This window comes from Bison bison, unplaced genomic scaffold, assembly GCF_000754665.1.
Source record: "Bison bison bison isolate TAMUID 2011002044 unplaced genomic scaffold, Bison_UMD1.0 scf7180017864341, whole genome shotgun sequence".
NCBI classification, from domain to species: Eukaryota; Metazoa; Chordata; class Mammalia; order Artiodactyla; family Bovidae; genus Bison; species Bison bison.
Window position 1 is genome coordinate 6269588 of NW_011494913.1, and position 18791 is coordinate 6288378.

The window sequence follows — 18791 nt, forward strand, 5'->3', positions numbered from 1 at the left end:
AGTTGAGCTATTTCAAATCCTGAAAGATGATGCTGTGAAAGTGCTGCACTCAATATGCCAGCAAATTTGGAAAACTCAGCAATGGCCACAGGACTGGAAAAGGTCGGTTTTCATTCCAATCCCAAAGAAAGGCAATGACAAAGATTGTTCAAACTACCACACAATTGCACTCATCTCACACACTAGCAAAGTAATGCTCAAAATTCTCCAAGCCAGGCTACAACAGTATGTGAACCGTGAACTTCCAGATGTTCACGATGGATTTAGAAAAGGCAGAGGAACCAGAGATCAAATTGCCAATATGTGCTGGATCATCAAAAAAGCGAGAGTTCCAGAAAAACATCTATTTCTGATTTATTGACTATGCCAAAGCCTTTGACTGTGTGGATCACAATAAGCTCTGGAAAATTCTTCAAGAGATGGGAATACCAGACCACCCGACCTGCCTCCTGAGAAATCTGTATGCAGGTCAAGAAGCAACAGCTAGAACTGGACATGGAACAACAGACTGGTTCCAAATCAGGAAAGGAGTATGTCAAGGCTGTATATTGTCACCCTGCTTATTTAACTTATATGCAGAGTACATCATGAGAAATGCTGGGCTGGATGAAGCACAAGCTGGAATCAAGATTGCCAAGAGAAATATCAATAACCTCAGATATGCAGATGACACCACCCTTAGGGCAGAAAGCGAAGAAGAACTAAAGAGCCTCTTATGAAAGTGGAAGAGGAGAGTGAAAAAGTTGCTTAAAACTTAACAATCAGGAAACGAAGATCATGGCATCTGGTCCCATCACTTCATGGCAATAGATGGGGAAACAATGGAAACAATGACAGACTTTACTTTTGGGGGCTCCAAAATCACTGCAGATGGTGACTGCAGCCATGAAATTAAAAGATGCTTGCTCCTTGGAAGGAAAGTTAGGACCAACCTAGACAGCATACTAAAAAGCAGGGACATTACTTTGCCAACAAAGGTTCGTCTAGTCAAAGCTATGGTTTTTCCAGTAGTCATGTATGGATGTGATATCTGGACTATAAAGAAAGCCGAGCACCGAAGAATTGATGCTTCTGAACTGTGGTGTTGGAGAAGACTTGAGAGTCCCGTGGACTGCAAGGAGATCCAACCAGTCCATCCTAAAGGAAATCAGTCCTGAGTATTCACTGGAAGGACTGATGCTGAAGCTGAAACTCTAATACTTTGACCACTTGATGTAAAGATCTGACTCACTGGAAAGACCCTGATGCTGGGAAAGATTGAAAGCGGGAGGAAAAGGGGATGACAGAGGATGAGATGGTTGGATGGCATCACCAACTCAATGGACATGAGTTTGAGTAAACTCTGGGAGTTGGTGAAGGACAGGGAGGCCTGGCATGCTGCAGTCCAAGGGGTCGAAGAGCCAGACACGACTGAGCAACTGAACTGAACTAAAGAACCTTTTAGAAGAGAATAAAGTAATATTAAGTCTTAAAATTATCCTTAGATTCAGTAACAATTTTATAAATTTCTTCTTTGTACATTTCTTTTATTTGATTAAATAACAACTGTACAAAGATGTTTAAAGTGAAAGCGTTAGTTGCTCATTCATGTCTGATTCTTTGCGACCCCATGGACTGTAGCTTGCCAGGCTCCTCTGTCCGTGGGATTCTCCAGGCAACGATACTGGAGTGGGTAGCCATTCTCTTCTCCAAGGGATTTTCCCAACCCAGGGACTGAATGCAGGTCTCCTGCACTGCAGGCAGATTCTTTACCATCTGAGCCAGCAGGGCAGCTCCTCAAAGATGTTTACTACACTGCATATAATAGAGAACCCTGGGACCACCTATTAGTTTAGTTAAGAAACTAATAGCTAAGTCTTAGTATATCAGCTAAGTCCTCATATTCAACCCAACTAATTTTATGGCCATTAAACATATTATTATGAAGATCATTAGAAAGTTTGAAAAATAAAATTATGGATAAATTAAATAAATACAATATTTATATTACTTTTGAACACATTTATATGAAACTTAACATTTGTGTGGAAAGTCCTACAAAAATGAAAACAATTATTTGAAAGGTAAAATTATAGATGATTTTTTTGTCTTTAAAATAACTGTAACCTTAGTAAATAGACATTGCCTTTTCAAGTTGCAATATAAAATGAAAACATCATTTAGACCTTAGATTTCCCATGTGTGAAGTCAGAGATTAGATTTTATATTTCTATGGTTATTCTGATTCTATACATTGAGAAACTGAAGGGAAAACTCACTAAAAATGATACATTTTGAACCAATATTCCTGAAAAGTAAAGTAACACAGAATTATAAATGATCAGATGTTGAACTTCTTTGAACTAGCAACAGCAAGGACTGCTCGGTTTTGTTAACCAAGCACTGTAACAATCCTGTCCTGAATTTGGTGATAATAACAAAAACAACAAAATCAATACATTAGTTTTTAAAAGGTAAATGGTGATTTCCTGCCCAGATGGTCTCCTCAGTTTGTTAAATTTCTGATCCAGATGACTCCATGGAATATATTCGTTACTTAATCTTATTGGATTGAGTCTAACACGGCTAAACACAACTTTCCACAGATGATTTCTTTCTTCCTTTGCTGAGCTATTTGCCACTTTTACAACCTGGAGTCATAAATCTTTCCAATCCAAAGACAGTTCTCCTAGAGAATGCTACCTAGCTGACCTTTCACAGGTTTAAAGCACGCTTCACAGTATTAGTCAGATGCAAGGAGTCTGACCCGTCGCTTTAAAAACCGACTCTTCTCCTCAGTCATGATGTGGGTCCAACAGGCTGGGAGGAGCCTGGGTAGAGTCAGTTGTTTCCAGAGATGAAAAAGCGCTTTGTGGGACTGCCCTTCAATTGTTATCTGTTGTGTGTGTATGTCCTCAGTCGCTCAGTTTAGTCTGATTCTCTGCAACCCCATGGCCTATAGTCCACTAGGCTCCTCTGTCCATGGAATTTTCCAGGCAAGAATATAGGAGCAGATTGCCATTTCCTCCTCCAGGGGAATCTTCCCAACCCAGGGACTCAACCCACGTCTCCTACCCTGGCAGGCAGACTCGTCACCACTGCACCACCCGGGAAGCTGAGTACTGCCTAAAAGTAGCAAGCCCTCAGAGTTCAGAGACCCACACTGACTTCAGCAAGCCCCAGAGTTCAGAGACCCACAGTGACTTCAGCAAGCCCCAGAGTTCAGGGACCCACACTGACTTCTGACGGGAAAACTGGTCTATTGCTTCATTTGGAGAAATGGAGTTTTTCTGATTCTGTCTAGTTTCTTTCTGGCATACAAAAAAAAAAAAAAAAAAAGCACTGTACAAGTTATCTCTGAGGTGATTTAATATAGAGTTCTGCTTTAAACCTAAGTTTACAAAACACAGTGAGATGTAAAACATTTAATTTACTATGCTCTCCAAGTCGTGGTGTCATCGGTTAGCCATAGGGAATTAAAATGAGAATATTTATTTATGTCCAGGGTTATATTTGTAAAAGTGAATGATCCAGCTCCTGCAGGAAAGTATTTGTGCTTTTATTTATCCATAAATATTTATTTATGGATAAATATTATCCATAAAAAAAAGAACCTTGAAATGTGTGTTAATGTACAATAATGGTTACATACATTTCCTTTTCATACACGTCTCTCTAAACTTTCCATATATTTCTTGCCATAACAAAGTACCACACAGACTATGCGAGTAAAACAACAGACATTACTTTTCTCAGTTTAGGAGACTAGAAGTTCAAGGTCAGGGTGTTAACATGCTTGGTTTCTTTTGAGACCCCTCTCCTCGGCGTGCAGACGGTCACCTGCATGTAGACCCATACATGGGATTCATTCTGTGCGCATGCACTCCTAATTTTTTTTTTGTATGACCTAATCTCTTCTTATAAGGATACTAGATTGCATTAGGGCTCCCTGGTATCCTAGGACCCCCACACCCACTGATTATAAATGTCTTCTACTATCAATGACCATGTGACACAGTCACAAACACTTTTGATGAAAAGCTGAATATAAATCTCATTCTACTTGATATGCTATGTAATAAAAACACCATGTGCTTGGAAACAACTGCTTTAAGGCAAGGGTTTAGACAGTGAAAGCAGGCTCACGTTTAAAAGGTACCTAAAAGATATTCCTTAGTATCATGAGTCATATAAAAGAGAAATTATAACTGTTGACATATCAAAGAACAGTCTTTCTGGACACCTTTTCTGAGGAATTAAAGTAAAATGGAATCTGTATGTAAGTTCAATTTTGGAAAATAATGCATTTACTCTTCAAACTTTTTATGGGATTCCTTTGAGAACTTCAAATGTTAAAATAACCTAATTGTATATTTTAAAAATATGTTCAACAGCAAATTAGATTCTCAAGTACACTAGGATATAAGATAGCAAATGTAATTATATTGGAAATGTCCCCTAAGTCTTAAGCATAGTAAACGCCTTTCTGGATTATTTGGTTATTTTACTGACAACAATATGAAATTACCAGGTACTTGAGCTGGGATTAGCAGAGCACCACACAGAGGCCATTCCTGTGGTCAGACCCAGGGAAAAGATGCGAAGATGATCTTCTGAGGCCCACACGCCAGTCCAACAGCACTCCCAACCCCCTCCCATGGTACGCCCAGTCGGCTCTCATTACCAAAGTCTGTGTAGGGACTGGCACGTGGGAGCCACGCAAAACCAAAAACCTTATCTTAATAATGAGCTTCATGACCAAATCCTATTCATGCAAGTTAAACAATGGTTTTCAGAATTGGCTCAGTCTTGGCTGTGAGAGTAATTTGAGGAACTAAAGCAAAAAGCAACAGTTTTGGTAAGGCCCTATCTACCTAGAGAATAGAATTAGAATGCTATTGTATGTTAGTTTATTTATTATGGTTAACTAGTAAAAACTTGAACTAACAATAGGTCTAGCTCATTTTTATATTTCTGTAACATAATAAAAAAATAAAATGATTACAGGAGATAAAACTAAGCACAGAAAGCCATATATTCCGTCATAAATATGTCAAATTACCAAATAAATAATTTACATGACTCTTACCAATATGAGAACAACAATGACTTGACTTTCATGGCTTATCTGCTTTAATCCTGACAGCATACCTTGCAGAGAAGTGTCACTGGTTAGGTCTGAAAAAACTTTCAAGGTTCATTCATTTCTATATCGTTTTAAAATGATAATGTTCCAAAGCAGCTAAATGTACTTGATGAGATAAATGCATGTGTGGGGCTTAATATCAAGCAACAGTCTATCTGGCATCAGTAATCAAACAATTACAAAATGGAAAGTACATCCTGTCCAAGCTGACAGACCCATTAAATCGGGAGCGCTGTGGGCAGACGCCCTGACACTGCAGGAATTACCAGAAAGCATTAATTTCAGCATTAATAAAATGGCAGCAGATAGACACCGCTGCCAGATGAACAAAGAAATAAGGTCACTGGCCTTGTTAAGCTCCCGTCTGATCTTCTCGGGCACAAACTGGTCGAGGTAGCGTCTGAAGTGGAGGGCGTCGATGGCGACGATCTCAGTGCTGCGCCTCTGCCAGTCGTCCCTGGGGCAGGACACGGGGTGGGAGGAGCGGGCAAAGGCACTCAGCAGACAAGCCCGCCAGGGCAGGGTCGGAGACCTCCAAGGGCTAATACGTTACAAACCAACCAACCAATGGCTTTATGTCTCAGCAAATCAGGAAGTCCAAGGCACACGTATTGTGGAGTACCAAGCATTAAGCAGTAAAATGAAAAGACAGACCATACTGTAAACAGATACATCATTCACAGTGAGTCTTCGAGGTTAAAAGATTTGGTGGTCAAACCAAAGGGATTTAGTTCTTTGTTTTCCCCCCATCACTAAAGACCTGGCCTTTGTATCTGGACAAGAGCTCTTTCCTCTGTTCTGGAAGAACTGCTCTAAATCACTGAGTTTGTAACATCGCCATATATTGTCCAAACACTAGTCCCAAGGAGTCAAGTGCTGTGGGAAAAAAAGTGTAACAATTCATTACAAAATTCTACCTGCTACCTTCAACTGCTGAGTGCACAAAATTATTTTTAAAAAGGCAAAGAAAACAATAACAATTTGCCTGTGGAGACAAGAAAAGTTGGATGAGATGGTGATTTTGGAAACATGAAATTCTAAATATGCATCTCTTTATAAACATGCATATAATGATATTCCCATCAATGCTTCACACTGAACAACAGCAACAGAAGCCTTCATGCTAGTCTGTAAATAATTATAAAGAATTAAAAATCCACCTTAGTGACTGTTGCAGCCATATATTTTACCCAAAACAAAGAAAGACTAGCAACTGGACTTGGGACATTACAAAGAGTAAGGCTGTATGGCTACAAGGCCGGTGGCTGATTCTTTCTGCTACAATGGCTCTTCCCACTGAAATACACACACATTTGCCACACACACGTTTTCAATAAAAATTTGCCCCTGGGGAAGCAAAAATGTCAAAGTCTAAGAACGTATTGCAATAAGAAACCAGAGACAGCAGCAGCAAAGTTCTCCATGGGTTCTGCTCGCAACCGTTCTGTGGCATCAGGCAAACTGTCCCAGCGTAGGTTTCCCCCACTTACCTAATCTCACAGAAGTTAAGGACAACTAAAAAGGCTGTTCAAAGGCTGTAAGTTGCCATTAGAATCCACTCGAAATAAGTGTGTTGTTGGAAGTTAACCTTCAGTGGACGCTTACAATTAGCTGCAGAGACACCTGTAGAGAGTTGTGCCTTTCCTGGTCTTGGTTTAGATATTTGGCTTTTCTTTCTCTGTTCTTCTCTGAGTATACAGAGATGGTGAATCTGTTTTAACTACTAGTGAACCTGTACTACTGAATCTAAGAAGAAAGTTATATTTCTCAAGTAAGAGTAGATGGAAGACAGAATGTACCAGGGTCAAGCCCACATTCCTTAGCTTTTGGCCATGTGATATAAAGTAAAACGAACTCACCTTTCGCTCCTGTCTTCATGGCTCCGGGCCCAGCGGTATGTTTCGGCATAGCCTGTGTATTCACTGTACTGCTCAGTACCTGAAACAAATAATCTGCCACTATTATTTTTCAGAAAAAATATTTCTTAAAAACTACACCTTCTAAAGGGTCTCTGTTAAGAAACACACAAACAGATAAAAAACTCCACAAGTCTTAATGACTTATTATTTCACATGAAGAAAAAAATGATGCTTCCAGAAGCAACCACAATATTTAACATACAGTGAATGAATGGTCCAATCAACAAAGAAAATAAAATAGTCTGTCATATTCATTTTTCCTTTTATGAGTATATAAAGATAGTGTTTTACAAAAGACCACTGTCTTCAGTGTCTGCAATCTGATGGTAATATTTAATTTGCATTGTTGAGAAAATAAATTTTATATAAAAACATTCCCTAAGAAAAGTACCAATAAGATTAAATTTAGGATTTGCCTATCAATAGGCAAAATACTTCAAAGGGCTTTGTAAAACCAGGATATTATGCATGAGAAGACAGGAAGGGAGAAAAGCATAATTAACATCTGATAATAACAGGTACCAAGCTTGGCATTTAACACAGGCTTCTAATTCATGGGACCTGAACGTATCAGCAAGGATGGTGTCTACAGTGTTCTACTAGTTAACTAAGTAAGCTCACTCCAACTTCTATGGTCAACTCAATAACTGATAAGAATCAACAAACAGTAAAATTAAAAGCTGAAAACCTTGAGCAAGACAATACTTTTTACATATAAAAAAGAAGAGAAACAAGACAACATTGAGAACTAAGACTAATGGTACTCTTAGTACACTTGACTCCTGAACAACGTGAGTGTGAGCTGCATGGGTGCCCTTACACTGTAGATTTTTTCAATGGTAAATGTTACAGTACTACACAATCTGCAGTTGACTGAATCCATAGATGTGGTCCCCTTAAGTGAAGGAAACATGTATTCGAAGGGCTAACTTGTAAGTTACCTACACATGTAAGTTGTATGTGGATTTTACGGTGTTACTTTTCTCTTCAAAAGATATACTTCAGTGGCAAAGTGAAAGTCACTCAGTTGTATCTAACTCTTTGCGACCCCATGGACTACACAGTCCATGGAATTCTCCAGGCCAGAATACTGGAGTAGGTTCTCATGCCCTCCTCCAGGGGACCTTCCCAACCCAGGGATTGAACCCAGGTCTCCTGCATTGCAGGCAGATTCTTTACCAGCTGAGCCTTAAGGGAAGCCCAAGAATACAGGAGTGGGTAGCCTATCCCTTCTTGAGCAGATCTTCCTGACTCAGGAATCAAACTGGGGTCTCCTGCACTGCAGGTGAATTCTTTACCAACTGAGCTATCAGGGAAGCCATACTTCCATGCGGTTCCTACCAAAATGAATAAACTGAATCTAGTTATGAAAAAACACTGGGCAACCCCCATAAAGAGAGATTCTACCAAGTAACTGGCTTATATATTTTAAAAATATCAAGGTGAACAAACACAAGGTTGAGAAAGTGTCCCAGTTTAAAGAATGTGTGACAAGCGTATTCAAAGAAGAGATACATGCACCCTTACGTTCACAGCAGCACTGATTACAACAGCCAAGACGTGGACACAACCGCAGTGCTCACTGACAGATGAACTGAGAAAAGAAGACGCCCCGCCCCCAGCACACACACACTGAAACATGACTGAGCCATCAAAAGAGTGAAGTGATGTCACTTGCAGTAACACGAATGGGCCTAGAGATTATCACACCAAGCACAGCAAGACAGAAGAGAAAGACACCACACGATACCACTTATACGTGGAATATAAAACGCGGCACAAATGAACACTTTCACAAAACATAAACAGACGCAGACACAGAGGACAGGCTGTGGTTGCCAAGGGGGAGTGGGAGTAGGGGCGAGAAGGACTGAAGTTTGGGAACAGGAAAGGAAAACCATTTATAAAGTGCGGAGGAACAACAAGGTCCTTCTGTAGAGCAGAGGGAACTGTATTCAGTATCCCGTGACAAACCGTAATGGAAAAGGATATGAAGAGACTATATACACACACCACTTAGTCACTGTGCTGTACAAAGGAAATTAACACCATGTTAAAACTATTCAATACAATTTTTTTTAAAAAGTCAAATCTTCCCAAATTGATCTGTAGATTCAAAACAGTCTTAATTAAAATTCTAGGACTGCCCTGGTGGTGCAGTGGGTATGAATCCGCCTGCCAATACAGGGGACACAGGTTTGATCCCTGGTCTAAGATTTCCACAGGCTGTGGAGCAGCTAAGCCGGTGAGTCGCAACTACTGAAGCCTGTGTGCCTAGAAGCCCTGCTCCACCATGAGAGAAGCTGCCACAGTGAGAAGCCCAGGCACCGCCACCGACGCGAGGCCCCACACTCCACAGCTGGAGAAAGCATGCGCAAAGCCACGAGCACCCAGCGCAGCCGCAACACGGAAGAAAATAAATAAAAGTACTTTTAAAATTCTAAATAAATTCACGCGCAAAGCAACGAGCACCCAGCGCAGCCACAACACAGAAGTAAATAAATAAAATTATTTTTAAAAATTTTAAGAACCTTTTTTGTAGATAAATTCAACAAACAACTCCGAAGAAGAACAAAGCTGGAGGGCTCACACTGATTTCACAAATTATTATAAAACTACAGTAATCAAATCAGAAAGAATTTTTTAAAAAACCCTCCAAAACAAAACAAAACCCAAAACCCCGAATTAATAAACTGGACTTCAAAATTAGAAACTTTTGTTTTTCAAAAGTCATTGAAGATAATGAAAAGATTTATTTCTTGTACCTGATAAAAGACTTATCTAAAATATATAAAGCACTTCCAAAACTCAAGGTAAACAACTATACCAGGGGTTGGCTCACGTTGATGTATGGCAAAAACCACCACAATATTGTAAAGTGACAGAGGAGCCTGGCAGTCACAGAGTGCTGGACACGACTGAGCACGCAGACACACGTGCTAGAGAGGCCGAGACATCTGACTCCATTCACGCAAGGCTGGGAGAAGCCCGGTCTACTGGCCTGACTGGAAATCGAGAGATGAGAACAACCTCCTTCTGTCTTTGGCCCTGCAGTGCACAAATCTGTTCATTATTCTTAGCAATAATAATAATAATAATGATGCCTACTCTGACCTCTTAATTACAGAAAACAAACACCTGTCTTTTTAAAAGTGGTTGAAAAATATAAAGTACCAATGATCAATTTCTATTGCATTTTAGAATGGTTTCTGTCTTCTTTCCTAAGAGAAACAAAAGTTAACTTTATTTCCTTCAGGTTTGGGAAATCAAAAATGTACATACAGATGCTTTTGCTCTCAACAAATTAAATCCTGAGTTTTCTAAGTAAACACCTTTCACAACTATGTTGTTTGTTCTGAAAGACAACTGCCCTTAGCTTGTTTAAAATTTAAATTTATTGATAAACTTTTCTGAAAATGCAAAGGTAAACAGTGATAACAGCAAAGAAGAGACAAAAGTCTGAATGACCTTTGTGATAGCTCTCCCTAGGGATAGCCTTAAGACTTCATGCTCAAAGATAAATCTTCACCTAAGTTAAAAACTTAAGGAACCCATTTAAATCTTTTCAAGAGCTTATTACAACTTTATGAGTTTTAGATTTAGTAGTAAGAAAAATTCTTATTTTCTTTTACTAGTAATGAAAATTTATGATGAGAACAGCAAAAAATAATTGGAGATTAAAGAAATTCTACTTACTAATGGGTTATGCCCCTAGCAAGAAGGTTTATTCAAAAACCATCTACCCCAATTTTATTAGTATCATTAAAACAGTGGTGATTATGCAGCAGAAAGAACACTCTTGCCTTTCATTCCCATGACTAACAAAAATTAAGAAAAGCCAAACTCCAAATGAATTTGGATCTTTCCCAATGAGCTGGTGTCATTAGTAATGATGTAGGGCTGACCAACCTAGATAGCATATTCAAAAGCAGAGACATTACTTTGCCAGCAAAGGTCCGTCTAGTCAAGGGTATGGTTTTTCCAGTAATCATGTATGGATGTGAGAGTTGGACTGTGAAGAAAGCTGAGCGCCAAAGAATTGATGCTTTTGAACTGTGGTGTTGGAGAAGACTCTTGAGAGTCCCTTGGACTGCAAGGAGATCCAACCAGTCCATTCTAAAGGGGATTGGTCCTGGGTGTTCTTTGGAAGGAATGATGGTAAAGCTGAAACTCCAGTACTTTGGCCACCTCATGCGAAGAGTTGACTTATTGGAAAAGACTCTGATGCTGGGAGGGATTGGGGGCAGGAGGAGAAGGGGACGACAGAGGGTGAGATGGCTGGATGGCATCACCGACTCAATGGACGTGAGTTTGAGTGAACTCCGGGAGTTGGTGATGGACAGGGAGGCCTGGCGTGCTGCGATTCATGGGGTCACAGAGTCAGACATGACTGAGCGACTGAACTGAACTGAGGGCCGTTTTGTGGCGATGGGCACCTCTAGTGTTGCTCAATGAGAAGTACCAGTACTATGAACAAGGGGTCCACCTTTGTCCTTCTATCAGTTCTGCTGATACTCACAAAGATACAGGGACCTGTGATGTTTACGACAATGCGATTCACTAGAGGGCAGGTTTTATATTAAGCATACCAACATTCTGCTCAGTGTAAGATGTCTAGGCATCTTCTTTATGTTCTCACAGAAATATCAAAACAATATCACAGCACCACAGTAAAACCTTTTAGTACCGAAGCTATTTACTGGATGTTCTGGGGGAACATTAGGGGAAAAGCAAAGCAGGGGGAAGATCAGAGTTTTTAATTCCTTCCCTCTATCCATACTTATTGAAAGGTTTTAACTCATGACTGCTCCAGGGAGAATTACAGCAAGTAGAGGAATAACACTGTCTGGATAAAAGTATTTGCCTGTTTGCATGACCTGTTTCATATTCATTTAAAAGTCTGATACCAACCAGATGCCCCACAATGATGATAAATTTAATTTATTTCCAATTTCTCAAACTCTTCTACAGATTCAGGCAGCACAGTCACAGCCATTAGCTCACTGAGCCTGGATGAATCATTGAAGGAATGGAATTGATCAGGCAGATAGATTGCAGTACATGGTTAAGAGTCTCCAAAGAAGGGAGATGGCAGAAATCCAACATCAAATAGATGATGAAATGGCCATTTCCATTAAGGGAACATCACATCACAGATATTAATTAGAAGGCACTAAAATAGAGTTAAGTGGATATGGGGAAAATGCTGAGTTGAAGTCACCCCGGGTGTCCTTAGCCTGAGGTAATTACAGATGTGAAGGTGAGTCATGGATCTGCAATATTCCATCAATTTTACAATGGCTGCAGGTAAATTAGACCAGATATAACTCCAGAGTGATGAAGCTTTTTTAGACTGGAGAGAAACTATCCTCAAAAAAGAAAAAAAATCTTATGTTTTACTAGTCGCAGGGAAATTACATCTTTTATTTAGAGGAACATTAATGGGAAATGACAAGAGACTACTTCTCTAGTACGACAGAAGTGAAGGAAATGAAACAATCAGCTCTGAGCTTAAATGCCCTGCACTCTAACACATCTTTCACAAATTCATCTTTAAATATGGATGGAATATTTTGTTCTGAGTCTTCAGTTCAAACCTAGCTTAACAGCTAAAAATTAAAAATCTTTTAAGAGTATTATTTGATACACCCAAATACTGGAGACAATCACATTCCAGACCTTCAGCACCCTCTAAAACAGTCTGAGACCAATATTCAAAGTATTCAAAAGCCCAACAATGAATTTACGACAGCTTAATTTTTTTTGTTCTGTACTTCCTTACACTTTGTCCCCTAATAACTTCTAACTGCATCCTTCTTCTCTGCATACATAATACACAACAAATGCAGACAGACAACCAGTGTGTGAGTTGAGACAGTGCTGAGAATAAAAGGGTTTTATCTTTCTCTTTTAGTGCATTTTGGATCAACCTCAGAATACTGGATGAAATGCTTCAGGTTATTAACTTCAGGTTATAGCTGCGTTTCTGTCAAAGAAGAAATTTCTTTGCTGAAGTTTCATTCTAAACTTTCCACAAACTCAATCAACAATTTTTATTTTTTGCCTTACCTCACCAAAACAGCAGAATCACAAGGATATTATAAAAAATAATATAGCATTACCTAAAAGGTGTGGAATAACTTGTTGAAAACCCTTTCACCTACAAGCAGTTCTAAAAGATCAGGACACATCAGCGAAAATGACAACATGAAAACCTCACAGAATTCCTTATCCATAAAAATAATAAGAACACTGGTGAACTTGTGAGAATCATCTTTTTCTGAACTGTAGGAATTAACCAAAGGCTTGCAGCAGTCTGAGAAGTTTATTAAAGACAAATTGACTGAATATTGGTAAACACAGTAAGTTGTGTTTATCTTGATAACAAGCCTCACTCTGATCTTGAAGCTCCATGCAAGCAGGAAGAAGTGTCAACTGCCTGGTAGAGTGGTGAAGGTGAGCCCCAACAAAAACATAGAGCCCTCTGGCAAAGAATGAGTGACTTATAGGTTCTAGGCATTTAAAGAAGTCTCCGTCTAATCATTAGCTAACCGCTAATCTAACCATCCAGAGACTTTAGTGACCACACATGAAATACAGATTTCACAGTATTAGGAAAGTCACTAAACAAACAGCAACAAAAACAAACCATGAGGAAAAGAGAAAATCTGATTCCAAGAGTTGCCACATTTAAAACGTGCAGTTTTCAAAAAAATTGAGACATGCAAATAAACAAGCAAGTTGGGTCCATATTCAGGGAACAAAAGTATTCATGAGTAACTGTCCCTGAGAAGCTCAGATGCTGGACTTACTAAACAGAAACTTTAAGTCCAATGTTTTAAATATGTTAAAAAAAAAAAAAAAAACAACCTAGAGAAAATTATGTCTAAATAACTAAATGAAAATATGAGAACAATGCGTCACAAATAGAGAATCTCAATAGAGATAAGAATCAAATAGAAATTCTATAGTTGAAGAGTATAATACCTGGAATAAACATTTCACTGAAAGGATTAAAAAACAGATTAGAGATGGCAGAAGGAGGAGTCAGTGAACTCAAAGATAGTCAATTAAAATTATCCAGTTTTCAGAAACAAAAAGAATGAAGAAAAATGAACAGAGTTCAGAGACCAATGGGCTATCACCAAAGGTAGCAACTGAACTCCAACTCTGGCCACCTGATGTGAAGAGATGACTGACTGGAAAAGACCCTGACGCTGGGAAAGACTGAAGGCAGGAGGAGCAGGGAGACAGAGGATGAGATGGCTGGGTGGCATCACCAACTCGATGGACCTGAGTTTGAGCAAGCTCCGAGAGTTGGTGATGGACAGGAAAGCCTGGCGTGCTGCAGTCCACGGGGTCGCAGAGTCGGACACGACTGAGCGACTGAACTGAACTGAACCAACACGTGCATAATAGGAGTCCTAGAAAGAGAGAGGAGAGAAAGGGACACAAAAAATACTTAAAGATATAATGGCCAAAAATGTACCAAATTTATATAAACATTGAAGACATTCAATGAATCCAAATAGGATAAAGTCAAAGAGATACACACATCATGGAACAGCTGCAAGACAAAGAGGAAATCCTGAAAGCAGAACATAAGGGACAAAATTTAGGTACATCCCTGTAGGCTGCCTACAAATGTATCTGAGGTAAACAGTGTGGCCCCAGAGTCTTAGTCCCGTCACATACCTCTTAGTAGAGGGACTAGCTGAGTTATACATTTGATAGAACTAACAGGAGACGGTTTTCATCCCACTGTAATCTTTGAGAATGACAATCAACCAAATTCTTCTACACTTAGTCTGTTAGTCTGCTGCACTAATCTCAAAGTGGGAATAGACTGAAAGAGGAAATGAATCTTCTTCTGCAGAAAGAAAAAAGGCATCAGCAACTGATGGCTGGTTATGGCTTTTACATGGGAGTGTTCTGTTAGGTGGGCTTCCTAGGTGGTACAGTGGTAAAGAATCTTGCTGCCAACACAAGAGACACAAGAAACGCGGGTTCAATCCCCGGGTCAGGAAGATCCCCTGGAGAAGGAAACGGCAACCCACTCCAGTATTCTTGCCTGGAAAATTCCATGGACAGAGGAGCCTGGTGGGCCACAGTCCACAGGGTTGCAAACAGTTGGACGCGACAAAGTACACGCTTTTAGGGACCTGAATAAAAAAGCCTTAACTTCCCTACAGTGGCTGATCAAGAGTTTCTTAAGAGTTATGAGTTAACCATCATTTTTTTTGATAGCTTATACACAAGCAAATACTCTGACACAGCACTATTACAATCTAGAGAAACTTAAGGAAAATGCTGTAAATCCTGGTAATAGGCCTGTAAGTATAAATTTGACTGTGTTTCCATCTTTTCTCCTCCCATGTTAACATAAGTCAAATAGGCACTATGATAATCATACTTTTTCTCTTCAGATTAGAAATCAGAATAAACATAAGGTCACTGATTTATTCCCTGCTACAAAGCTCACTGTTGTACTGCCCCTCTTCAAACTGCACCTGTTTCCTACTTAGTGTGTTCATACCGAAGCACAATGGGTCACTCTGGAGGTGCAATAAAAGGACAGTAATAGGGTTCCTGCTCAAAGACAAATCACTATCTTTTTTTTGAGGGTACTATATCATAAAAATTTCAAACTAGAGAGTAACTGAACCATTTTTACCCTTGTTCTTCAGATAAAGAAACCAAGAAAGAACATGCGGGGATAAAATATCTCACTCAAGATTATGAAAATGAAACAATTAAAAAAAACCAAGTATAAATTAATGAAATAAAATATTAAGACTAATTCCTTTGTTGTTCACCAGAAACTATCACAACATTGTTAATTGGCTATACCCCAATACAAAATAAAAAGTTTTTTTTAATGGGACTAATGCCCACGGAAAAGAAAAGCTATAACTGAGTGGCCTCTGGTCTTCATGATCGTCATAGACGGAGAACCATCCCATTGTCCAGATGTCTCAGAACTAACCTGTGATGATAAGACATTCATTGTGATCCAGCACCTCAGTGAAGAGCCGTGAAACAATCAACTCAGGGTTGATTAAAAAGCGGATTTCTTCTTGCACGAGTCCTGCACTGGTCACACCACCCCCAACGAAACGGTTTGCAAAATCCACCTATTTGGGAAAACGTGACATGTTAAATGCTGCTCTAAATACCTACATTTATGATTAAGGAGTACTCCCTCTAAGCTCTGCCCTTCCTTTCCTTCCCCATATAAATCAATCCCCAAATTATCAACCTTCCCAGGGATACTGGATTATGGTTGACTGCACTCTTTCCACTTCACTGCAGTTAGCATCTCTGAATATTTCTTTGGATTCCAAAACCTTAGAATGAACTTAGAATACAGAGCTTTTAGGCAAAAGCCTCAATGTAATCATATGGGCTCTTGTTTAGAAACCTTATTTGTGCTCCAAGGGCTACAAATCAAGGGAGGTTTTATCTGGAAAGGTTTTAAGGTCATTTCTGTACCATTCACTACTCAATTTCCGTTTATGTACTTCATATGACATAAATATAATCACACAAACATGTCTCATCTTATTGCGCTTTGCTTTATAGTACTTCACAGATATTGCAATTTTTTTTTTTTTTAAAACAAACTGAATGTTTGTATCAACCCTGCGCCAAGGAAGGCTCTTGGTGCCATTTATCCAATAGCATTTGCTCACTTTGTGTCATATTTTGGTAATCCCTGCAATATTTCAAACCCTCAACCAGCAAAAAGATTATGACTTGCTGAAGACTCAGATGATGGTTGGACTTTTTTTAGCAAGAAGTACTTTTTAATTAAGGCATGTACATTGCCTTAGACATCAGTGCTGCTGGACACTTAGAAGACCACAGTATAGTGTAAACATAACTTTTATAAACATTGGAAACAAAAAAATTCATGAGACTTGCTTTATTGTGATAGTCTGGAACTGAACCCATGATGTCTTCAAGGTGCATAGCCTGTACTTGTTTTATATAAAATGGCAATCAAACCCTTGTCCTTAAAGATTTGAAAAGTTTAGGAAGTAACCTTTTGTGAGTAATTTCTTTTTTTTTTCTTTTTAAAAACTTAATTTATTTTTAAATTGAAGATAGCTGCTTCACAGACTTATGTTGGATTCTGCCAAACCTTAACTCGAATCAGCCATAGGCATACATATGGCCCCTCCCTCTTGAACTGCCCTCTCACCTCCCTCCCCACCCCACCCCTCTAGGCTACAGAGCCCTGGTTTGAATTCCCTGAGCCACACAGCAAATTCCCACTGGCTATCTATTTTACATATGGTAATATAAGTTTCCATGTTACTTTCTCCATATACCCCACCCTCTCCTTCCTGCCCACCCTCCACCCGTGTCCGTAAGTCTGTTCTCTATGTCTGCTTTTCCACTCGGAGAAGGCGATGGCACCCCGCTCCAGTACTCTTGCCTGGAAAACCCCATGCACAGAGGACGTTTCCACTGGTGCCCTGCAAATAATTTCATCAGGACCATCTTTCTAAATTCCATGTATATGTGTTAGTGTATGACACTTGTTTTTCTTTTTCTGACTTAGTTCACCCTGTATACTAGGCTCTAGGATGAACCTATTATACTCTATTATACACAGTATAATAACTTTTTAAGGGACAAAGATTTCTTCCTTCTAAATTTAATCACAAGCCCCAAACTGCATAAATATTACAAACTTTTTGTTTTAATACACCTAAGGGAGGAAAAATGAAGATAAAAAAATTTTAGTTTAACCAGAAATTAATACTTGAAATTTAGTTTAAAATTACATGTAAGTTTTCTAGGAAGCACTATGATGGGATCCCCAGGTTCCTACTAATAAAGGTGGGTGGGTTAGACAATCCTCAAGAGAAAGTGAACTCTAGGAGATAGAGAAGGACAGGGAAGCCTGGCTGGCTGCAGTCCACGGGGTTGCGAAGAGTTGGATATGACTTGGCAACTGAACAACAATGAGAGAAAGCAAACTCAGCCTGCCAGGATTATTTGTCTTAAACTTACTATTGTCCCCAACAGTATGCCAGGCTCTATGGGGCAACATGTAAGAAACGGCTTCTAACTCTGTCTTATTCTGTTTGAGGAGTTCTGTGTGCAGGTCAGGAAGCAACAGTTAGAACTGGACATGGAACAACAGGCTGGTTCCAAATCAGGAAAGGAGTACGTCAAGGCTGTATATTGTCACCCTTATTTAACTTATATGCAGAGTACATCATGAGATATGCTGGGCTGGAGGAAGCACAAGCTGGAATCAAGACTGCCGGGAGAAATATCAATAACCTCAGATATGCAGATGACACCACCCTTATGGCAGAAAGCGAAGAAGAACTAAAGAGCCTCTGATGAAAATGAAAGAGGAGAGTGAAAAAGTTGGCTTAAAACTCAACAATCAGAAAACGAAGATCATGGCATCTGGTCCCATCACTTCATGGGAAATAGATGGGGAAACAGTGTCAGACTTTATTTTTGGGGGCTCCAAAATCACTGCAGATGGTGACTGCAGCCATGAAATTAAAAGACGCTTGCTCCTTGGAAGAAAAGCTTTGACCAACCTAGACAGTATATTAAAAAGCAGAGACATTACCAACAAAAGTCCATCTAGTCAAAGCTATGGTTTTTCCAGTGGTCATGTATGGATGTGAGAGTTGGACTATAAAGAAAGCTGAGCACCGAAGAATTGGTGCTTCTGAACTGTGGGGTTGGAGAAGACTCTTGAGAGTCCCTTGGAC

At 39.5% G+C, this 18791-nt stretch overlaps 1 protein-coding gene across 1 annotated transcript in view; it reads right to left on the minus strand.

The window, feature by feature from the left end:
* Window positions 1-18791, minus strand: part of PARG (poly (ADP-ribose) glycohydrolase) — a 111802-nt gene that overhangs the window by 19083 nt on the left and 73928 nt on the right. Inside the window, exons 14-16 of the mRNA XM_010854515.1 lie at window positions 16031-16178; window positions 6985-7063; window positions 5474-5582 (exon numbers count right to left, since the gene is read on the minus strand). Coding sequence (XP_010852817.1) covers window positions 5474-5582; window positions 6985-7063; window positions 16031-16178 — 336 coding nt within the window. The remainder of the gene's footprint in view (window positions 1-5473; window positions 5583-6984; window positions 7064-16030; window positions 16179-18791) is intronic.